The sequence below is a fragment of the Molossus molossus genome, unplaced genomic scaffold, assembly GCF_014108415.1.
Source record: "Molossus molossus isolate mMolMol1 unplaced genomic scaffold, mMolMol1.p scaffold_m16_p_21, whole genome shotgun sequence".
Classification (NCBI taxonomy): Eukaryota; Metazoa; Chordata; class Mammalia; order Chiroptera; family Molossidae; genus Molossus; species Molossus molossus.
Genome location: NW_023425357.1, coordinates 8393545 through 8418166, shown reverse-complemented (window position 1 = coordinate 8418166; position 24622 = coordinate 8393545). Strand labels below are relative to the sequence as shown.

Genomic DNA, 24622 nt, shown 5'->3' with positions numbered 1-24622 from the left:
TTGTTTTTATACCAAAATCATGTTTCTTAAATTCTTAGAGCTGGTAGAATTAATCATGTTCAATTCTACTTTCCATTCCCTTAATTGCTTTCTTTACCAGAATATTCTGTAGCCTCACAGTGTTTAGTTTTTACAATCCTAAAAGAATAATTAGCCCAGCTGGTGTGGCTCAGTGAATTGAACATCATCCCATGGACGGAGGTCGCAATTCGATTCCCAGTCAGGGCACATTCCTGGGTTTCAGGCTCGATCCCCAGTGTGGGGTGTGCACGAGGCAGCTGATTGATATTTCTCTCTCACTTCAATGTTTCTCTCTCTCTCTAAAAAATCAATAAAAACGTATTTTTAAAAAATTTATTTAATTAAAAAATAAAAGAGTAATTAGCCCTGGCCAGTGTGGCTCGGTATTTAGAACATTAGCCCTTGGACCAAAGAGTTGTGGGTTCAATTCCCAGTCAAGGGCATGTACCTGGGTTGTGCAGGTTCAATCTTCGGTCCCCATCAGGGCCATGCAGGAAGCAACTAGTCAATATCTCTCACATCAGTGTTTCTCTCTCTCTCTCTCTCTCTCTCTCTCTCTCTCTCTCCCCCTCTACCCCTTCCTCCCTTCCACTCTCTCTTAAAAAAATCAATGGAAGAAATGTCCTCGGGTGAGGATTAATGACAACAACAACAAAAAGAGTAATTAATGTGCCAATTCCCCTAGGTTCTAGAGATTCCTAGATGAATAAGACAGTTCATATTTTTTATTGTAATAGAAAATAATTGGTTGGCATCTTCCCTCTTTTTATAGCCCCAGGGCCCAACTTCATTTATACACCCAGCAGCTCCGAGGTCCACTGGGCAATCTTCCAACCTCTCCCTTTTCTATTGAATCTTTTAAAGATAGTTTTATTATATTTTTCTTTTTTTGCAAAATATCTATGTGATTTTTATTTTAATTATTTTGTTTAGTGAATTTTTACCACTCCATTAAGATTTTAATTTGGTTTATGTTTAAAATGCAATTGAGCCCAGGCCAGTTTGGCTCAGCGGTTAGCGCGTCAACCCATGGTCCAGAGAGACCCGGGTTCGGTTTCTGCTAAGCGCACGTACCTCAGTTGCAATTTGTCCCTGGCCCCGGTTGGGGTCATGTGGGTGGCAGCCAGTCAATGTGTCTCTCTCACATCAATGTTTCTCTCTCTCTCTCTCTTCCTCCCGCTCACAAAAATTTTTTAAATGCAATTGAAAAATTTTTAAAAGGGGGCGAAATGCAGTTGAACATCTTTGTAATGTATTGACATTGACTGTTTCAATCCAAGATCATGATTTTTCTGCATTTTTTTTCTCATATTTAGTCATCGACGGAAGGAGTGGCATGGAATAAATTAGTTTGTCAGTCTATAAATGTTTCTGGGCCTATTGAGAATGTGAGGTGTTTTCAATGCTGAGGCAATCCTGAGGAAGCCTTAACCCAGGTCCCATGGAAAAGATGGCTACATGGAAGAAAAAATGAACAGTTACTAGTTCATGGCAGTGATTTTACCCAGTGTCCACAAGGCCAAGGCATTAGGTGGAAGTCCGGGAAGGAAGGAAATCCCTTGAGTTGACCTGGTACAATTCCTGGGCTGGGGGCTGGAGGCTGGGCCTGAAAGATAAGTTGGATTTTGTAACAGAGGATGCGGAAGAATCTTCTAGGTAGGGAATGGACTGAGCGAGAGTCGGGTGTGGAGTGCTATTGAACACACGGCTATATTGCCCTAGAATCCTTTGAATATCAGGATCCAGCATTTGGACTTGGCCAGGGCTTTTCAGATCAGATCCTCTCTTGGATCCCTAGGATTCTAAGTAAGTGCTTCTGCATGGGGACAGGGAAGGTAGACCCCCAGGACTCTGGACCCTTCTCCCTTAAGGTTCATTTAATATTTCATTTGGAAAATGGATGTCACTCCAGAGAAAGCTTGTCAACCCTTGCTATCACCAGTTGGAAGGTGGAGGTTTTCATCCAAGAATATTTGCTGAACTGTGGTCATGAAGCTCCCTGAGGCCTTGTCCCTCCTCCCATCAGTCAACCTAACTAATAAGTCCTGTTGTTTTTGCTCCCTAAGTAGGTCTTGAATCTGGCCCCTGACCCTGTACTTATAGTCTCTTTCTTTCTTCCTGTTTACGGTCATAGCCTTTTGGTAATTGGTCTTTCTGCTTCTGGTCTCATGTCCTTTCTGTCCCTTGTTCACACTACTACAAATATCTTTCTAAAATAAATGAGATCACATCACCTTTCCTGTTTTAAAATTCTTCAGCTGCTCTTCATCACCTCCTGGAAGAAGTCGATTGCTGTTGCCAGCCCATCATCTAGCCTCACCTTTTGCCATTTCCTTCACCCAGGATGATAAACTTCAGCCACACAGGTTAGAACTGCATACAGTTCCTTGAACTTTCACCATCGTGCTCACCCACAGTGCTTTTACTCGCCATTCCATTTCAGGAGTCCTTCTCTGACCTACCCTCTGAGCATGCCCCCTCACCCCACACCCCGGTCTCTGTAGTGCTCTGTGCAGTCCTCTGTGAACACTTATTACACTGGACTCTAATTGTCTTCCTTCCTCATTAGAGCTTAATTAAGTTCCTTGGAGGAAGGGACCAAGTCTTCATCATTGTATCCTCCAAACCAGGGACACAGGGCTCTGATAAGTGACTGTGAATGACTGAATGGTATAGATGTATTCAAAAGACCTCTTCCCTCAACAGTTCCATTCAGTGGAAACAGAAAAGGAGAAGTAAAAAGATGCATATAATACTAAGGTCTTGAGTAAGGTTGGAACATCTGAGTGGGAACAAATTTCACTGTGTTCTTAGTGTGAGGGGTACAGGGTATCTTGCTAACAGTTCAGGGAATGTATGTAAACATTTGAGGAAGGGTATTTAAATAGAGGGCTTAGAAGAGAAGGAGCTGTGAGTCAGCAGAGCAGGGGGAAGAATGTGACTTAACCAGGCTGCCAGGCTAAGAGGAGACTTGGTGTCCCAAGGATGGGGTTGGCCATGAAGCTTCAAATGCATCTTTCCCAAGTTTAGGGAAGTGTTTGTCAATCACTTTAGAATTTAGGGTTCAAAATAATATGGATAGGCAGCATTATTTGTAATAGGCAAAGAGCGATAACAACTCAAATGTCCAACTGATAATGGTCTATCCATACCTTGTGGTCTATCCATACAATGCAAGATTCTTCTTCCATAAAAAGAAACCAAGTACCTATGCAGTCAGCCATCCATATTTGTGGGTTCTGCATCCTCAGATTCAACCAACCATGGAACAAAGAAAATGTTACCTTGTTGCTGACATGTACTATATAATTAGGCCTATGACGGTTGCATCTTTACTGAACATGTACAGACTTTTTTCCTTCTCATTTTTCCCTAAATAATACAGTATAACAACTATTTACATTATATTAGGTATTATAAGTAATCTAGAGATGATTTAAAGTATACAAAAGGATGTGCATTGGTTATATGAAAATACTACACCATTTTATAGAAGGAACTTGAGCATCTATGGAGTTTGGTATCTGCAGGAGTTCCTGGCACCAATCCCCAGTGGATACCCAAGGGACAACTGTACATGCTGCAACGTGAATGATTCTTGAAAACATTATGCTAAATTGAAAGATGCCAATCACAAAAGATTACCTATTGTAGGATTCCATTTATACGTAATGTCCAAAATAGCCACATCTATAAAGACAGAAAGTCGATTAGCAGTTGCCAGAGGCTTTGAGGAGGGAGGAATTTGGAGTAGCTGCTCATGGGTGAGGAGTTTCTTTTCGGGTTGATGAAGATGTTGTAAAATTGATTGTGGTGATGGTTACAAAATTCTGTAAGTTTACTTTAAAACCCATTGAATTATATACTTTCAGTGGGTGAATTGTATGGTGTCAATAAAGCTGTTTAATAGTAATTGGAGGATAGAGGAAAGATGTTTTTACTCCAGGTTCAATCCACAGCAGCCTGTATTAATTCAGGGGTAGATCCTTAGAGAAGAGACCTACTCTGACAAAGATTCTTCATTGCCTGGTGGTTTCACTTTTCTCTCATGCATGCTGGGACTGCTGGAGGCATTGAGGCACTTGTTCAGCCATTGGGAGTTTGCAGGGGCTGGGTGGAGACATCGTTAGTCTCAAGGACTCCAAGTGAACATTTACATCTGGGCTAATCTGAGCAGCAATGAGCAGGCCATTAGAAAACACTCTCTTCCTCTAAGGGTGTAAAAACGAAAGCACTTGACCGTCCTGTTCTAAATAACTGCTGAGTGAATTGTCTGTGGGGTGTCATTGGCCTCAAAGAAGCAGTAAATTTTCTCTCCTAGTTCTCTGAAAGAGATCCACTCACACCATTGTTAGACCTCTCTGCAGCAAGTGTTCCTGGGTTGGATTCAGCTTCTAAGTTTATCTCCATCTTTAGTTCTCTGTCTGTCCTCTCCATTTTTCAGGAATCATTCTCTGAGTACTCTCCCTCCTATCTGCCCAAGGTAAGATAAGGTAAGGTGTCACTACCAGAAGAATTGTAGGTTCTCTGCTGGTGTGCAACCCTGTTGTAGTGTCACCACTCAGCTGTCTTTGCCCCTTTGCTTCTCCGTTTCCTGCAGTGCTGCTACACTATAAGGAACCTGAAGGCAGGGACTGGCTCTTCTTGGCCATCCATCACCTGGCATAGCTCCTGACTATAGTAGGCACTCAGGTATTTACTGAAGGTGTAAGTGGTTTATTCTTCCTCTGTACTAAATTAGCTTAGGGCAGATAAGGAAATAAAGTCACTAGATACAAGATGATCACTCGGAGGTCTCTTGTTGGCTAGAGTCTGCCTCCACTTTGGCTTTTTTTTCTTGCCCAGGCTCTTATATTGCATACAGGTTTGTTTCACCTTTGAAAACTGTACATAGTGTTCCCTACCACCACAAGGGCTGTCTTTGGAGTTGGCTTAAAGAGTTGTTGTTTGAGGGACCCAGTGCAGTTAGAGCAGTACCTTGGGGAAAAGCAGATTCTCAGACCCTGAAAGTCTCTGGCTTGTACTGTGCAAGCAGATGGATTTACTTAGGAGTACTTAACCTGGGGTCCGTGGATGGGCTTTGGAGGTCTGGGAACCCCTGACAATTATTGCAGAGATGTTGTGTGTGCGTGTGTGCATGCATACTCTATAGAGGGAGCAGAATCTACAGCCTTTGTTAAGTTGTCAAAGTGAGAGGAATCTTTGCCTCCCAAGTTAAAGACTGCTGTGCAGCCCAGTGTTTATGGAATAAACCAATGATTCAGAGCAAGGATGGTGGCACACCCTTGTCCTCAAGGAGTTTATGATCCAATAAAGGTAAAAGGATTTGGCTCTAAACCACTTAGAGCTTGCAAAAGAGAAATTGGGGAGGGCTGGGAGGAAGAGTTGTTGGGACTTAAAGGATGAATAAGATTGAAGTGACTGAGCCTAGATCAAATAATTTGCTCTTTCCAGCAATCCTGGCAGGAGACCTCATTGCTTCAGGGTGATTGATTCCGTGTGCCCAGCAGTCCAACGTGGTTATAGTCCACCTGCAGCTTTACTGTGTGCCCATTCCCTCCCCTTGGGTCTTTTCTAAAATGCAAAGTCACTAATCACATATACTCATGACAAACATCAGTATTAGCAGCTAATAAACCTGTTTTAATGTGGTAATGTTAGCTCCTGGCTTTATTTCCACTATCTCACCTCCATATTACAGGTTGAAAAGAGACAGCCATCAGGGGTGCCAGAGTTTAATGACTCCCTCGGATTTTCTCCCTTTCTACAGAGAGATGGCCAAGCACACGTCTGTCTCCCTTGTGTTTTCACAGTGATCATGAGAAACAGGCACTCTGCATTAGGGAACACTTTGATGGGTGGTGCAAGTTCTTCAGAAAACACCAACCCAGTCTTTCCTGGAACTGCCCTCCAAAAACCCCACCAAACTAGTAAATGGAAAATGGCTGCTAAGTGTTTGGAATTAGTAATATGCATATATTTTTCAGCTTCATAACTAACTGAGAGCAGATTATACTGTTGCCCTGATTGGAGACAGCAGGACAAAAGGCCAAACTATTACTCAAGCTGATTTCCTACAGCTGTCAGTGAACTCCCAGATTGCTTAATCTCACTGGCAAAGGCTCTTTATTTAAGCCTGGCGTGCAGCACAGCTTTTCACAGAGGGACCAGAGCAGCATCTGTGGGCAGCGTGGCAGGTGTGACCCTGGGCAGGTTTCTTCATTTCTTCGAGTCTCGGTTTCCTGTACTGTAAGTTGGAGATGAAAATAGCTCTTGCAGGCTAGTTGTGTGTATTAAGGGAGATAATGTGTACCTAGTGTCAAATTGGGAGCTCACATTGCTGGGCCCAGTCCTCCACGTTTCCACAAGTTTCATTTCATCTGCATAGCAATGCTCTGAGATAGGTGTAATTTCCCATTTCTGATGAGGAAAGTGGGGTTCAGAAAGATGAAGATAGGAGCTAGCATTTTAACCCAGAGCCATTACCCGCTTGGCCATACTGCCTCCCTTCCCTGAGGTAATTTGAAACCCAAAGAAGACAGATCAAGTGGGGCCCTGGCAACTCAGGGAGCAGTGGAATCAGGCCAGCTAATGTTGGCCTCTGCTTCCTACACCAAATAGCTTTCTTTCTCTCTTACTGTGCAAGAGAGTTGGTTTTTCCTCCTGACACCAAATATCTGGGGTCTTTTCCAACATCTCTTCTACTGTGACACCGACTAGATGTCCTATAACTCAGTTCTGAAACTACCCAGAGTGAGCATCAGACTGCAAGGCTCGGTCTCACAAGACAGCCCTCACTTCAGACAACAGTTGCAAGAATGGGGTCCCCAGGTTACTCACACTTCTGTCTGACTTGGCCACAAAGTTGGGGGTTCCCATACCTTCCCCCAGATTTAGTAATTTGCTAGAATTACTCATAGAACTCAGGAGAATGAGATACTTCCTTACACCTCTGGAACACCCCACTGGAAGAGATTTGTAGGACAGGGTAAGGGACACGGCGCTTCAATGCCCTCTCTCATCACATCACCCTCCTGGCACCTCCATGTGTTCACCAGCCTGGAAGCTCTCCAAACCCTGTTGTTTAGGGTTTTTATAGAGGTTCCATGACGCAGGCATAATTGATTAAATCATTCTTCATTGGTGATTGAACTCAATTTCTAAGCCTCTCTTCCCTCCCTGGAGGTTGTGTAGGGCTGAAAGTTCTAGCCCTTTCATCAAGACTTGGTCTTTCTGGTGACCAGCTCCTATCCTGAAGCTATCTAGGGACCCCCAACAGTCACCTCATTATCTTAAACTCAAGTATGGTTGAAAGGGACTTTATCAATAACAGAAGGCACTCCTATCACTCAGGAAATTCCAAGAGTTTTGGAAGCTCTGTTACAGGAACTGAGGACAAAGACCAAATATATATTTTATATGTACCACACTGTCCCTGCCCTCCCCACAGGGTTCCTAAGTTTAAGAGTTTCCTCTGTCTCTCTGAGGACACCTAGGACTGTGGAGGCTGAGTCCTCTGAGGCTGGGAAGGAGCAGCAGGAAGAGCCCAGCCCTGGGCTAGCATGGGGAGAGCCCTGTGCTTCCCAGAGCACCTCATACACTTTATCAGTTAATCTCCCATGATTTGGAGCACAGTATTCATCTCAAAGTAGCACTAAACTCTTTTTATAAGAAGGCAACAAATCCCGTAGTTCCTTTGAGCAGAGGCCATTCACGGCCCATCGGAATGCAAAGGGCCCACATTCCAGCCCTTCTGTGAAGCTGTGCTCTTTATAGCACCAGACTAAACTGGACTCAGAAGTTTACCAAGGGCCCTTTTCCCTCTTTGGAGCACGCCCACGCCTTTCTTCCCTCTCAGGCATTCAGCTTTACTTTTCTCTCCTAAACTCTGGGGGTCCCCATGAGATTTGCAACCAGGGGAACAGTGGGCAGCGGTAGCTCACGCCAGACTAAAGCCTTGAACCTGTCTCCAAGGTCTCCTTATTTCTGACTTTCCAGTGAACTAACAGCAGCCCTGCATTGGCTCACTCCTGTCACTGACTTACCTCCCAGTGAGCCAACGCAGCCCCACCTAGGCTCTCTCTCTCAGCTTTTATCTCCAGCCCTTCCATGTTTCACTGTCCCCAGTTTTAGTAAACGTCCTCTCACAGTCACCTGGACTCATGTTGTGAAATCTTTCCTGCACAAAATCAAGAACCCACACACTAAAACAAAAGAATTTTACCAAGTCCCTTCCCACTTGGGGAGTAGCTGGCCTAAATAAGAGGCTCTGTATTTTCATCCACATTCATCGTAGGCACTTCCTAGAGTTGTCTTACAGATTTGGTGCAACTGGAGCTGTTCAATCCAGTCGGTTATTTCCCTGCAGTCGGCCTCAATCTCTGTAATTCTGTCTTTCAGAGAAGGCAGTTAATTTCAGGATAGATACTCCCATCTATCACTGTAACAGTTTAATAGGTGCAGTTACAGCTTGAATACACCAACAGGCTTTATGTGAGTAATTGCCGTATTTATACTGCTTTGAATTGATGACAAAGTGCTAAAGTATGAGGTGTGTGGTTTCATATGCTGTGATTTTTATGGGGGTTCTATGTTACTTAATCTCTCCCTCCCCTATAATTCCAGGTTTGTTAGTGAGTTGCTTTCCCATTATACAAATAGTTGTAAAACAAAGCTTCCTTTACTATTTTTGACTACCTCCCATGTGCCCATTTCTCACCACCCTCTCATTCTCTGCTTGCTTGTACAATAAACACAAGTCACTTGCCTTCCAGAAATGCCCCTGTGCCATCAAAGTGAGCGGGCAGGTTCACTTTTGCCTCTTGCAGAGATGCAGAGTTCATGAAGCTTGTGGCTCAGCACTGCTAGTGGATTTCCTCAGGACTCAGTGCCCTGAGCGAAACAGCATGGCCTGGCAAGCTGCCTGGAGAGCCCAGCAGCCAAAGAGAAGGAAAACTTGTTCCACAGAGTAATCCTGCCCTTCCAGCCAAGACAGAAATAATCTGGTGGGAGCCCAGATCCCTGAGACAGTTCTGACAGGCCCTCCTGGCCTGCCTATTCCACTTGCACTTTCCCTCTCCACAGCAGTGAGCTCAGTGGGACAGGCTGCTCGCCCTTGCCAGATGAGAGCAGGGGAGATTGTGCCTGTCCCACACGCAGGATGGCAGGCTGTCCGGGAAGAGTGGCCTAGGGGACAGAAATACCCACAGTAAACTACTGGTTCTCTGAACCTTCGAGTTGGTCTGACTGTGTCATCGAATTGTTACCTAGGGGAGCTCCTTTGGCCTGTTCTCCCTCCTCCCTCGTGTGTGTGTGTGTGTGTGTGTGTGTGTGTGTGTGTCCGTCCATCCGTCCGTCCAGGTTCTGGGAAGGGGTGCAGCCCTCTTATGGGAGATCTCTATAAAAGCCAAACCATGTCCCTACCCTATAAAAGTGAACAACCTGATCAGGAGAGCACACATGGAAGAGCAGAGGACTGCCCCTGGTGAGACAGTGAATTCCAAAGCCCCTGTGACTTCACTAGGGAGTACTGGGGCAGCGAAAGCAGACCCTTAACCAGTCCCTAAAGGAAGTGAGAAGAGAGGTGGGTACACTTGTTGATGACACCTTCTCTCTACTGGCCAGGCCCCAGGCTTTCTCTCCCACAGAAGGGGCTGGGAAGGCCTGCCTACACACCTTGAGGCACTAGGCTGGTTGAGGACCAACTCCCTCAGTCCAGTCCCTCCCTCTCTTCAACTAAAGAAACTACATTTATATTGTCCCTCCCTCCTTGGTTAGTTACTGAATGGCTTCTCCAGGTGTGAGTTAGTATGCCAAGTCCAGGTACATAGGAGGGTGATCAGGATACACTGCCTGCTCTCAGACCCGCCTCCTGGGGGACCAGCATTCAGCAGATAATCACACAGGTGTATGGTGACTTTCAAATTTTGCCCTGTGCTAATTACCACAAGTATGAAGGTGGTGGAGTGTTGGTGGAGTGGAGTGATGAAACACAGGCTCTGGAGTCAGACTGCCTGGGTTTGGATACCAGCCCTGCCATTGGCTTGCCACGTGGCTCTCTTTTCTTCCGTTGTGAAATGGAAATAACATACTGGTGGTACACAACTCAGCGGTGGTTGTGAGAGTTTGCTGAGATAATGCAGGTAGAATGCTCATCGCTGTGCCTGCCCATTGTACAAGCACTGCAGTAACCTGCGCAGTTGTTAGCACAGTCTTCATTTAGATCGGGTCGGGGAGACCTCCCTGGGGAGCAAAGTTTAGCAGCCCAAAAGTGGAGGTAGAAGTAGAAGGAACAACCTGTAGCAAGGCCCTGATGCAGGACAGGGTTGGTGCGTTGAGTCCCTGAAGGACCACGTTACAGATCAGCCAGAAGTGGGTGGGGGGAGGGCACAAGCCAGACCAGTGATGCAGGCCATCCAGGCCAGGTGTGAAGAAGTGTGTATTTATCCTAGACTCAGAGTGGAAGAATTATAGGCTAGTGGGGACCACGGTCAGCTTTTCTGCCAGAGGATTATTGGCTTCTAACCTGTATAAAAAGTGCTCTTTTTTAGTGAGGGAAGAGAGACCAGGAAAGGAAAGACATTGGGTTGTCTTTGGTGACATCGTTGTTCCTTTCATGGTAAGTTGGGTATCAGAAACCTGAAAAAAGTTAACCTCTGCTCTCATTAATGCTTGGGAGGAAACTGCCTCTGACCTCCAGGAGCTTTTGTACTAGGGGCCTGCTGTGGAAAGGATATTGGCATTGTATGCCTGGAAATGGCGACATATTGTACCTGGGTGCTAGTTGGGACTGTTTCTTTGTTGGTAGTTCTTTGTTTAGCCAGTGAGAACCCTCACTGTAGTGTCACCTGCTTGACCTGTCACACTGCTATCCCTGGGCTTGTGCTGGTGAAGTCACACTCAGAGCCCAAAGGACGCTGGCACTCTTGGCAGGAGGGCCCCCAGCTGTTTATGGCTTTAAACATTTGTGGCTGCTTTGCAGAGTGCAGCTCACCTCAATTTTGGGTCACACTCCTCTGCCCTCCATCCCAGGCTTTCCAGACCAGGCGGCGTCAACTCGAGGCTGGTGTGAAGTTTACTTTGGCATTGTGGTTTCTTAAACGCATCTTTCGGGGTATGCATTTTCTTGAAAGTCGGGAAGAAAACAGAGCCCCTTGTTTGGCTCAGCAGGGTTCAGAAGCCCTCTTTCACAGTTAATGACAGTAAATACATGGGTAGCTTATAAAGGATCAGCCAGATGCTAGAGCCATATGATGCCCCAGACCTGGTGTGATATTTTCATCTCTTCCCCTCCAAATCTCTCTCCCTTCCTCCTCAGCCTGGAGATTTATGACACGCTGTGTGTACATACAATGGCATTGGAAATTTATAAAGCCACAGTTCCTAGTTGTGGGGCTAACACCCGGTCAAGCAGTCACAATAGAGTGTTAGTGGCATTCTGTCATGGCAAGAAAAGAGGTCTGGCATTGCCAGAAACAGATCTTGATTGACAAGGGAATTACTGAGGAAAGACAGCTAACAAAGGGACCCTGGAGGGGCCAGAGTGAACCTAGTATTCAAGTAATAGAGTAGCCAAAAAATCATTCTGAGCACATCCAAAACAGGAAGGCAACAGGGAGATCTGGTGGGGACTCTGTAATGTTATCAACAGTAGAACTTTATCGTAGGAATAAAGCCAGGACACTCTTCATTGGCTGCTTTCTATACGGAGAGGAGGCCACATTTTTCCTTCAGCTCTTCCTACTCAATCCTCCAATTGACAGATGAGACCATTGAGCAGAGTGTGAATGAAGACATGAATGCATATGACTAAACAAGAGAGGAATGGAAAATCCTTACAACCTATAATGAATATGGCTTTTATGGGATGTACCCTACATACAATATTTAAGGGATAAGGGAATGGGAAGTTAACACTGGAGGTAGTAGCATAGTGTTTAAATACACAATCGTTGAGATAGAGCCAGTTTAGATCCTGCCCCCACCACTTACCCAGTTCTGTGGCCTTGGGCAAATGGCTTAGCCTCTCTGAACCTCCATTTTCTGTCTGTAAAAAGGCAATAAAAATATTATTTGCCCTGGCCTGTTTGGCTCAGCGGTTAGAGCATCGGCCCAAAGATTGAAGGGTTGAGGCAAGTACCTCAGTTGCAGGTTCTGGTCAGAGTAATGCGGGAGGCAACCAATCATTGTCTCACTCACATCGATGTTTCCCTCCCTACCTCCCACCCTATCTAAAAATCAATGGAAAAATACTCTCAGGCAAGGATTAACAAAAATAGTAATAATAATCCCTGGCCAGTTTGCTCAGTGGTTAGAGCATCAGCCGGCGGACTGAAGGGTCAAGGATTTGATTCCGGTCAAGGGCACATACCTGGGTTGCAGGTTTGATCCCCGGTCCCGATTGGTGTCATGAGGGAGGCAACCAATTGATGTGTCTCACATTGATGTTTCTCTCTCTCTCTCTCCTCCTCCCTTCCTTTCTCTCTCTCTAAATAAATAAATAAAAATAACCTTATAAAAATAATAATAATATTTACCTCAAGGAATTATTATGTGGATTCACTGAGATAATTCTAGTGAAGAGTTTAGAAAAGTACCTGGCTTTTTTATTGACATTTGTATTGTCATTATTATTATTTCCATGTGCTGGCCATTTATATCATATTACCCCTTTCCTGTGTGTTATCTCTGTACTCACCTCTCAACATAGTCATTAATAAACAACCCAATATTTGATGAAGACACTATGCTCTGAGAGGTAGAGGAATTTGTCCCCAGCACTCAGCCACCTATAAGACAGAGTCAGGATCAGAACTGAGGTCACTTTGGTGTCAGAGCCCATGCTTGTTTTTTAATATTCTTCTGCAGACTGGCTTGTTTGGGCTGAGCCCTCAGCATAGGCCTTGCCTACAGACAGGCGCTGCTCTTGAGGCTTTTTACGAGTATAGAGAAAATGCCCTGGCCGGTTAGGCTCAGCAGTTGGAATGTCGGCCCAAGGACCAGAGTCTCTGGTTCAAATCTGGTCAGAGGCACGTACCTCGGTTGCGGTTTGGTTCCCAGCCCTGGTCGGGGTCATATGGGAGGCAACCAGTCATTGTGTCTCTCTCACATCAAAGTCTCTCTCTCCTCCCCCCTCTCTTTTCCCTCTCTCTCTCTTTTCCTCTCTATCTGAAGATAAATGGGAAAAATAATATCCTCGGGTGAGGATTAAAAAAAAAGAGAGAGAGTATAGAACAAAGAAAAGGAAGTGGCACGAGTTATGCTATGGAGTTTGCCTAGGTTATCCTCTCATTTCTTCCTCGCAGCAGTCTAAGAAGGTAGGTGTTAATCCATGGTCTAGTCAGATGAGTGGAAATTTTTGGGGTTTTTTTGTCACTCGAGAACTTTTTTTTATATATATATATATATATATTTATCTTCAGATAGAGCAGGAAGGAAAGAATAAGGGGGAGAGAGAGAGAAATATTGACGTGAGAGAGACGCATCGACTGGTTGCTATCCACTCAATCCCAACCAGGGCAAGGGACACACCGCACCCGAGGTATGTGCCCTTAGTAGGAACCGAACCCAGGTCTCTCTGGTCTGCAGGCTGATGCTCTAACCGCTGAGCCAAACCAGCCAGGGCAGATGAGTGGAAGTTAGGGTCAGGATTCGAACCCTTGTCTCCCTGACAACAAAACTTTCCATTTACTAACTTGCTTTCCACTTAGATCATTAGGATAATATCTACTCCCTCAGCCCTTTGCTAAGATCTACTAAGTGTACACCAGCAGGGTATAACATGGGCACTGTTCTCTCTGCTGTGCAGGGAAGGAAATTGAGGCACAATTGCCCAGGGTCTTACAGCCAGCAAGTGGCTTCTGCTTTTGACCTAAGTGCTCCACTGTCCCCTCATCCTTTCATCTTCCATAGAGACGAAGGTACTGCAGTGTGATTCTCAGAAGGCAATAGACTGTAGATAAACAGTTGGCATTTAACTCAGAAGGAGGGCTTCTTACTCTGGGGTTCCCCTGAGGTCAGTCCTCGCCAAGACAGTTTGGATTTTTTTATGCTCAAGGGAATTTCCTTCTCTCCCTGAGTTCTCAGCATCCCCCTGGCCTTGAAATTTGGCCTGCCTGAGACTTTCCTCTTAGAGGCCTGAGAGAGAAGGAGTCGTGTCTATTAGATGTGTTTCTTTCTACCAAAGCTGTTTAGTAATTAGACCTCTCTGGTATGGAGCACTTTAGAGCATGAGCAGCATAAATTAAATTTCTTTAAAGGACCAATTTGTCGAGTTTTTATATCTAAATATAGTAGTAAGCCCAGCCAGTGTGGCTCAGTGGTTTAGCGTCGACCCATGCAGCAAGAGGTCACCGGTTCAATTTCCAGTCAGGACACATGCCCAGGTTATGGGCTTGCTCCCATGCAGGAGGTGGCCAATCACTGTTCTCTCTCATCAATGTCTCTGTCTCTCTCTCCTTCTCTCTCTAATATCAATAAAGAAAAAAAATTTAATATAGTAAAAAAAATAAACAGGTCAGAGTGCGTTTTGGAGGAAGTATTGATTTGTACTAGAAAAGAAACTTAGGAGGAACTGAGTTATGGTATGACTGAGCAGATGTGCAGTCTGGCCCAGGCTAACTGCGGAAAGATTCTGGCCAAGAGCACTGATGCTGAGATGTGGCACTTGCGATCCAAGAATAAAAACTGTTTGGACATTTCAGAAAACCGGACACATACCAGGTGATTCTCCCCTTGACTTCCAAGCTCCTGCTGGTCACCCATCCATTTTCCTAATGCCCCTAGTCTGCCAAGTAAGTGCCACAGGCATCTCTCAGAAGCCAGGGTTAGTAGCATTTGATCTGACAGGACATCAGGGTAAAATATGCCCATTCTTAGCCCACTAGAACACCTCTTGGCTGGCATTGATGAGCCATCTAGCCTTCTTATGTCACCAAAATATTTTGAGGGATACCACATTTGAAAGGCTCAGGGAAGGGAGGGAGGGAGGAAGGGGTCTCTTTGCTTTTCTCTTTACTATTTTTTAACATTTTTATGAAAGTCATACCTGGCCAAGACTAAGTGTCAATAAGCCCAGATGGTGTGGCTTAGTGGTTGGGCATCGTTCCATGTATCAAGAGGTCACTGGTTCATTTCCCAGTCAGGGCACATGCCTAGGTTACAGGCTCAATTCTTAGCAGTGGGGTGTGCAGGAGGCGGCCGATTGATGTTTCTACCTCTCCCTCTCCCTTCTTCTCTCTCTGAAAATGAATTTAAAAACTTTTTTTAAAAAAGTTTCACCCTGGCCAGTTTTGCTCAGCGGTTAGAGCATCGACCCGTAGACCACAGAGTCATTGGTTTGATTCCGGTCAAGGGCACATACCTCGATTGCAGTTTGGTTGGGGTTGTGCAGGAGGCAGCCAGTCAATGTGTCTCTCACATCAGTGTTTCTCTTTCTCCTCCTCTCTCTTCCTCTCTCCCTCTCCCTCCTTTCCTCACTCCCACTCTATCTGAAGATAAATGAAAAAATATCCTTGGGTGAGGAGTTTTAATAATGCATAAAGGCTTACTTAAATATAAAAAGCAACAGTTTTAATACTTTTTGGAAATACTTTGTTTCTAAAGTATCTGGTATTTATGTTTCCTTTTGTATCATGCTCTCTTCACCCACCCACCCACCCCAGTTGTATTGTATGATAGAATTCCGAAGTCAAAGAGACCTTAAAGGCCTGAACCGTCTTCTAGAGTGGCACTTCTCAGTGTAGCTCCCTGACCAGCAGTAGCAGCATCACCCAGAATGTGTGAAATGCAGATTCTTGGGCTTGCTCCAGAGAGAGCCCTGGAACCTGTATTCTAGCAAGCCCTCCAGGTGATTTGGATACATGTGCAATTTAGAGAATCAGTGATTTCAAACATAAGAGTAAAAGAATGCAGGTTCTAGAATAGGATGAGGTTCATATCTCAACCGATTTACTCTCTGACCTTGTGCGCTCTCTGACCTTGTATGTGTTACTTACTCCTTGGCCTCTGCATTTCCATCTCTAAAAGGGGATTAGTCACAACCGCTCTGGGGCTGTTGTGAGAATTAATGTAAAATATATGGTAAGCACTTAGCATTGTGTGCTTCACACATATTAAGCAGTCAATAAATAGTTTATTATTGTTGTTATTAACTATCTTCCTAGACCAGGTACTAATCTTTTTATTAAACAGCATTCCAGACAGATGGCTATCAGTAAGGAGGTTGTTCAAAAGCTCTGGCCCATTCCAAGGAATAACAGCTGTAGCTATGCATAATTATTTTATTTTATTTTATTTATTTATTTATTTTTTTTTTTTTTTTTATCCTCACCCGAGGATATTTTTTCTTTTTTGTACAGATAGAGTGGGAGGGAGAGAGAGGAAGGGAGAGAGAGAGAAACATCGACGTGAAGGGACACATCGAGTGGCTGCCACCCGCACGACCAACCAGGGCCGGGGACAAACTGCAACCGAAGTACGTGCCCTTAGCGGGAACCGAACCCGGGTCTCTCCGGACCGCAGGCCGACGCTCTAACCGCTGAGCCAAACTGGCCAGGGCTGCATAATTATTTTATACATTGAGAGAATATTTGCCTTCCTGTAATTTCCATTGTTAATTGGAGCTCTGTTCTCTTGAGCCATTAGAACAAGACTATTCTACAGTTGTTAAGATATTTGAAGATAGTGACGTTGGCCATTCTGAACTTTCTCTTGTTCTGTTTCCAAAGATTAACTTAAACATAAAGCATAGTAGGTATTTGAAACCAGTCAGCTTTTTTTTTTTTTAAAGGAAGAAAAAAGACCTACCACTTTGCTTGGTAGTCGGTCTTTGGCAATTTCTGGTGTATAGAGATGTCTTGGAGTTTAAGGTCAAAGCTTTCCCATCTGGACTTGTGGGTGTGGAATAGACATTATGGTTGAGGGTTACCGTTGGTAAGGTTTCTGCTTTCTGCTGGCAGACATGAGCCAGTCACCCGTGGATTGTTTCTCTGTGGGTCTGTGGGTCCCGGGACACACACCCCTTAGAATCCAGCCTCTCTGCCTGCAGGGACCCGGCCCTTTCCTGCTCTGGTTTGGGCTCCTTGGCAAGCTGCCCATGCTGTCAGGCGTTCTACTTCTCACCTGTGCCCCACCTGTGTCCTCACCCATGTCACTAGCCCTCTAGTTCACTAATAGCCTTCGTGGCATTCGCAGTCTGCTCTACAGTTTTTGTTTTTATTTAATTGATGTCTAATTAGTAGTTGTGGAAAGTTGTACTGGCCAAGCAAATAATACCTTTCCTAAATTATGCCATGGTGTTATGTAGGGCAGCAGTGGAATTGCTATTTTAAAATGGGATTTCGTAAAATAAACATGCATCCACATTACAGGAAATACTAAGTTGATGATTAATTGATGCTATGGAGCTGGCCTTGCATTTTCAGATGCTTCCCTTTTTGTGATCATGGATCTAATGAGGTTTTGGCAGGCCCATACCTCTCATAATTTTCAGATGGCTAATTTGCACTTTGTTTTCTGCCCTGTGGTGCTGGGCAAGTGGCCATTAGGAGACAATGCAGAGGACTCCTCTGTCTGGGCTGAAGGTCAGGGTTCCCAGAGATGATGGAATGGCCCAAGGCTGTCAGGATCTGTAGTTGAGAGAGTGCCTCTTCACACTGGGGCTCAGAACCCTGGGCAGTGCTACATTGTCAGGGGCTTCAGAAGCTCCTGCTACATACACCATTGTCTTTTTTGTATTAGAGAGGGATGATAGGCAGGTCCAAGGGAAGAAGTACCTAGAAATTTGTTTTTTCAGCCCAGTGGTGAAGACTTGATTGAGCCTGCTGACACATTCTCATCCAGGGCTTGCTCAAATGCAGATGACTCCATGTGTAAGTGCATGATATGTGTCACCTGAGATGTGAAATAGGTAGGATGTTTAAATACATACGAGAACAGTTTAGAGAAGTCACTGAGAAAAGAAACCATTGTAAAATTACTAACTAGGTACACAAGGTCAATCCCCTGACCTCTGACCTTTGGGTTGACAGCAGTAGGGGATGTACCATCTCAAAAGTTACCCAGAATGCTGAGGGCCAGTAAACTTCACTCAAGTGTATTATTTCTGGGGAGAAAGACTGGACTGGACCTCAGCCTTGTGGATAAATGTCACGCAACTTCCAGAACAGTGTGGAGACAGAGGGTGGGAAAGGCCCTGGACTTAGACCACTCTACCTCTTACCCACTGTACAATTTGAGCCAAGGACTTTCTGAACCTCACTTTTCTCATTGTATTCTCTTCATCCAGTAGCTCCTGCCATCAGGAACTGAGGACTCAATGGCATCATCATTCTTTAGTAAATGAATGAGAGTGAATGAGTGCAGGAAAACACCTTAACTCCAAAAAGGAGGACACTGGGAAAGGTCACCACTGAGCCAGGGTCCATTCGGGTTTAGAAAGTGCCCGCGCTTCTCTCACTTAGTGCAGTGCTGGCAGCTCCTTTGTAAGCTATACACTGCACCATAGGGTGTCCTTGGGACAGATCCATTAACCCTTTTTTCTCTGGGGTGAAAGACCTGTGTGCAATTAACAGCTTTTAAGCCAGGGAATTGATGACTTTTGCTTCAGTGTTCTTCAGAGTTCACCTGCCACTAATCTGGGGCCCCAGGAACAGGCAGGCTGGCTGCTTTTATCTCGCCTGATGGGTGCCTCTCTAGAGGCGGCAATTACAGTGATAACTGAGAACTTGGCTCTCAGGAGCCTACTAATTGACTACAGGGCCTGGTCCTCTGTCCACTGCCTGCACTGCCTTCTGGTGTATGCAGTGTAGCTCCAGGGCACTTCCTTGGTGCCCGTCAGCCAGCCAGAGCCTCTTTAAACTAGTCCTCAGAAGGCACTGGGGTTGATTTGGCCATGAGATCCCGTCTTGGTTTTCACAGTGACTTAATTTTCCTTCAGACTGTGATCTCAGGAGGCATCAGTGAACTTTCCTCCCTGAGAAGGGGAGATGGAGTCAGTAGACAGTGCTCAGAATCTGCTCCTCTGCCAAGGGGTGGGGAGTGAAGGGCAGAGGCCCTTCTCACTTTTGATGCTTTATATTCTTCTGTGCTGTTTAATTGAATTAAAAAATATTTTTTTATTGGTTTGCAAGAGAGGGAGAGAGATAGAAGCATCGATGAGAGAGAACATCAATTGGCTGCCTCCTGCATGTCCCCACTGAGGATTTGGCCCACAACCTGGGCAGGTGCCCTGACTGGAAATCGGACCAGCGACCTCTTGGTGCATGGGTCGATGCTCAGCCACTGAGCCACACTGGCCAGGCTGTTTAATTGAATTTTAGTATTGGTTTTTCACTTTACCTAACATGGTACACCCAGTAAGTTCCAGAAGGATCATAGAGTTAAATGTTTTTTTGTGTGTTTTTTTTTAAAGGTATGAAAGAAGAAAAAAATAGAAATTATCTGACCTAAGAATAGGAAAATTCATTCTAGGCATAAAAGCAAAGGAAGACGTCATAAATTACAGGTCTTAAAAACCTTGAAAGTAGAAGACAGATAACAAAAAAGGGGGAAATGTAAATATTTATAACATTAACACAGGCAATTGCTTAATATTCTAAGACCTCTTTCAAATACAAAATGAGAAGAACCACTCTTATAGGAAAATGAACAAGAATGTGAGTAGGAAATACACAAAGTAAGAAATACACACCACCAAGAATCTGTTAAACTTAATAACTGTCCAAAGAAAACATAGTTGTGGGTATGTCTAATAGTGAAAACTTGGGAACACCTAAATGATTTCATAGTAGGACTACTTTTAAAGTTATGATACCTTTTGATGTTATTAAAATCATGTTGTGAAAAAAAAAAACAAGAATATTTAATGATTAGAGTAAGTTCACAACCTACTTTTGTAAGTGATAAGGGTGGATTAAAACAGTATCATCTCCATTTTTGTTTTAAAAAATTAAAATCCAAGAGTATATATTAAACTATGTACAAAGTTATCTTTGGCTGATATATTTCCATATTATTACCATTTTTACAAAATCAAGTGTTTTAAATGTTTAAGTGAAAAAATATGGGCAGTAGGTTGAAGCACTTAGGAAAGTGCATAACCCATTCCTCTCTCACAGAGGGTGCCTCATGGCCCTTCTCTCCTCAGGTCCGTCCCCCTCATTCTCTGCTCCCCACTGCCTGCTCCTAAGACACCTTGTTTCTCCTCAGGACTGAGCACAGAAGGCATCTACCGGGTCAGTGGGAACAAGTCAGAGATGGAGAGTCTGCAGAGGCAGTTTGATCAAGGTAAGGCCACAGCCTGCTGAGAATCGGAGGCTGGAGCCAGTCAGGCCGACCATGACAGCCGAACTGCACTGGGGTGCTCCTGCACACACAGCCCCAAGCAAGAGGTGCTGGGTTAGTGGCTGAGAAAGAAAGCATTTGGCCCCAGTTAGCACTGCCTCCACAGTTACACTGCCACAGAGGAGAGGGGAACAGGCCAGCCCTGTCCGCAAACGGAAACATCACCCCGCCAAGCCTGTGTCAGCCCATCACCTCCCACAGACACTGTTCCGGGTCACCCTGGCACATGCCTCATTCACCACTGAAGGGCCTTCCTTCCCTGGGACTAGGCTATGCAGGGTAATTACATGCACGTGATGTAAAAGTTGGCTTGAGAAGACAGTCCAGTTTTGTCAGGGCCTCGGGAGTGCCCTTCTCGCAAAGTCCCTGCACAAGAGAAAGACAAGAAGGGAACATGTTGTGCTTAGCTGAGCCTTGAGACCCAGGCTTCCAAAGCTGAACTCTCGTGAGTTAGACTCACTCTTGGCAGAGACTCCCATCTCCTAAGCTAGGTTAGCTGTGAGAGACCAAATCTGTTTCACCCCAGCCAGTAGCCAAACTCTGCCTCTTAGAACTGAGCACAATGTGGGACAAAAAGTCTCACACCCACCAATGCCAGAAGCAGATGAGCCAAAACGATCAAAGTTCTCAGATGTCACTGACCAGAGGGAAAGGTAAGCTAAAGGTCACAGTAGGGTTTGACAACGCATGGCTGAGCCTGAGGAGACCAAGCCAGGCTCAGAGACCAGGCAGACCATGGGGACCCACAGACAGAAGCCAGCCAGTGCACAGCTGGGAGCAGGCATCCTGCCCAGCACTGGGGCCATAGCACTCTGCAACACCACAGCCTGTCTCTGCTAGTGGGCAGTGGGAGGAGGCGACACACGAGAGAAGGGGAACACCTGTTCATCTTGCGGGATAGGAAGCGTGAGGTCAAAATGAGGGTATAGCCATGCACGGATATGCACTTGGACTGAATATAAAAGAATCTAATATAGCTTATACCCCCAAAATGGGAATAGCCAGTGACTATCAGTAGATGGTTTATTACAAATCAGAAATGCAGTCAAGTCTCAAAAGAAAAATTAAGAGACAGAGGTCAGTGGTATCATAAGCTGGGAGGGGCCAGAGGGGGAAAAAAACAAGTCTGTCTGTCTTACCAGCATAGGGGATGAGGATGGGGGCAGCAGTCAAGATTGTTTCAAGTTTTTTTTCTTTTTTTATTCGGGTGACATTGGTCAAGATTGTTGGTGAAGTTTTTGTAACCCACCATGAAAAGTGAGCTGGCCTTCTAGGAAAGCCCATTTCCTTTCTTCCCTGGGCGGGGATGGGTGTCAGGAAAAGGGAGCAACAACACATCCAAGCATACACAGGAAGCTAACTGGATGGCACAGAAGGAAGGGGTGTTCGGCTCCTCTACTCACAGGGTGACCTTGGAAGGAGGCGTTGGCTGTCAGCCTCTATCCATGAATCTGAGAACCTTTTTTTTAGCAGTACCAGGGATGTTTGATGCTTCTGTCCAGTCTGTGATAATCTTGAGGCCTTGCCTAGGTTCCAGGCCAGCCCTGGGAAGCATTCCAGGGTCCTCGAGGTCTCTCTGACTTCCCCCAAACACTGGGTTTTCCTTTTGCTTCTGCCTAGCTTAGATCGTCCTGGCCTCACTCGTCTAACTTCCTTTCAGACCACAACCTGGATTTGGCAGAGAAAGACTTTACAGTGAACACTGTGGCTGGTGCCATGAAGAGCTTTTTCTCAGAGCTGCCTGACCCCCTGGTCCCATACAACATGCAGATGGATCTGGTAGAGGCACACAGTGAGTACTGGCAACCCAGCCTGCTTGTGGGCCACTGGCAGCACCCCGGACTGACTGCGTTGGTCACATCGAGGGAGAGGGGAGGGGAGTACAGTTCCATAAGAACGGGCCACTGTGGCTCTTGGAGCTGAGATGTAAAGGAATAAAGTATGGGAACTAATAAGATGACACCAAAGGGACTTGCAAATGAAGCCCCTTTGTAGACCAGAGGTGCTTCTCTGAGGGTCCCCCCAAACTCCATGAGTTAAGAGCCTAGTTTGGGTGCCAAACTCAGGTACAAATCCCTGTTCCTTTGCTTGTGCATAGAGTGATGTTGTCTGACCCTTCCTTTCCTATGTTACTGTTCCTACTCCTGTTTATGAAGTGAGATCAGGAAAGGTATAGAGGTAGGGCTATAACACCCTGTTGAGAGGTAGGAATTACTTTCCTTTCCCCACCTCTCGTTCCCCTCTCCTCCCATCTCTCATACAAGGAAGTTAACATATGATCTGGGGCCAGGCAGCCAGCCTCTGGAGGGAAAGGGACAGAGCCAATGGCCTTGACCAGGTGATCACTTGGGGCTGCAGCAAGTTAGCACCTCTGATTTTAAGGTCTACCTTTGCATGCCATCCCACTTGCCCCCAGCAGCTATTCCTGCCCTGGCCTGCCTCTCTCGGGAGGCATTTGTCCATCCAGTTGGGAGCCTTCCCACTGGGCAGCCTTTCCTGGACTTGGTATAGTGCTGCAGAGGGGACCTGACCTCTTGGAGCTCCCCATGTGTTGCACGTTCCACCTTCTTTAGCGAGAGGCAGCCATCCTGGTTTGTACTTCTGGTGGACCAAAACCCCAAGAAGCAGCTATTGCTCTGAAGCAGAAGGGATTGTTTTTGCCAGTGACTGTGGAAGTGGGGAAGAGGAAAGGGAGCCATGTTCCTCAGACTCAGGACATTAGTCTCATCTTGTCACTGCCCAACTCAAAAGGGGAGTTTTAAGCAAACACAGTTTTCTCACCAGGTTGATGGTGTGGACAGAAATTTGAGAGAGGTCACAGATCAACAGGGCTTTAAGTTCTGGGTCATGGACTCTTAGTGGCTTCAGGGAATAGAAGTGCTGGCAGAAGCCTGTCCCTGAGCTATGGCAGTGCCCTTTCAGGACCTGGCCGCTGCCAGGGTGCAGGGCCCTGCAGTCACCTTTCCATGGTCTGCATTTCCCTGATGCTTGTTTCCATAACCTGGGTGCCGTCTTCACCACATTTTACCAACATAGTCCTGGCTGATTAAAATTGTTCATAGTTCCTAATCCTGTCCGAGCCCACCAGAGATGGGACAGAAGCACATCGCTCTGGGGCTGTCATAGGCTTGCCTGACCTTCTTCCCCATCTGCCTCCTCAGGACAGGGGTCAGGGTTTCTCCAGATGAGTTAGGGGGCGCAGACAGGTGCCAGCTTCTTTTCTAATCCTGCTGTCCTGATAGAAGTCCTCCCAGCAGCCCCTTCTCCAGCCGACTTCAGGCTGGCCCAGATGTGAAACGCATAGGAAATCTCCACTGGAGCCAGCTTTCTTTCTACCTGGGCTTGTCTCTGGGTGGAAGTTAGGAAGAGGAGGTATGGGCTCGTACCCAGCTTGCTGGGAACTGGGGGGATGGATTCCTGTCGGCATTTGTCTTGACTTGGTGCCATCTAGAGGCTTATAGAGTCCTAACACCCAACAGAATCCCATTGTTTCTTCGGGAATTGCTGACATAGCATCTTTTTGTTTTTGGAGGGGGTGGGGCAGGAGAGGGAGGTGTTATTGGTAGGGAATCAGCTGCCCTTCCTACAGCAGCTTCCGCAGCTTCCATTGCTGAGGAAGGGAGCTCCTTGCTGCCACTGCAGCCTGGAAAAGGGTGGAGATTGTCTGCTTCCTCTTCCTATTGTGTGTTTCCTGTGCCCCAAGCTAGTCAGCTGGGGCTCTGTGTCTTGAACCTAAGGGGAGGAGTGTGCCTCACTGGCCTGGCACCTCTTACAGCCAAAGCAAGCTGAGTGAAGAGTGGGGCTGTGTAACTGAGCCAGAGACAGCAACGAGGCAGTGCCAGTGTTAGTGATCAGGGACATGGAACAAAGATTCTCAAGCCCAAAAGTAGCTCTTCCCAGCCTGGCTGGGTTTCCATGGCAACATCAACTTGACCAGCTCTTCCACTTAATACCTAAAAGCTGTTGTGTCTGTGTGTTCAGGGCTTGGAGATGGTTTCAGATCCCATCACAACAAATATCAAGGTCACTATCAGATTGTTTTGTTAACTCCATAATTTCACAATATTGAAAATGTGCCCACAAAATAGAGATTTTTGTGATTATTCACTAGTTATCTTTCTACCATGTTCAAGGTGATGTGTGGGAGATTCAGAAGTGAATAACAGCATACTGCTAGGGAGTGGCAAGCTGGGGCTTGACCTTCGGTGCTGTCCCTGCCCTCCCCGAGTGCACCTGTAAGCGACCTGCCAGACAGAAT

At 45.8% G+C, this 24622-nt stretch overlaps 1 protein-coding gene across 2 annotated transcripts in view; it reads left to right on the top strand.

The window, feature by feature from the left end:
- ARHGAP35 (Rho GTPase activating protein 35) overlaps window positions 1–24622 on the top strand; it is a 141973-nt gene that overhangs the window by 106362 nt on the left and 10989 nt on the right. The window contains exons 4-5 of one of the 2 annotated variants that reach the window (XM_036274325.1): window positions 20230–20307; window positions 22025–22156. In XM_036274325.1, the coding sequence (XP_036130218.1) occupies window positions 20230–20307; window positions 22025–22156 (210 nt within the window). Of the gene's footprint in view, window positions 1–2279; window positions 2365–20229; window positions 20308–22024; window positions 22157–24622 lie in introns of those variants that run through there. The other variant, XM_036274326.1, reaches the window with a different exon arrangement.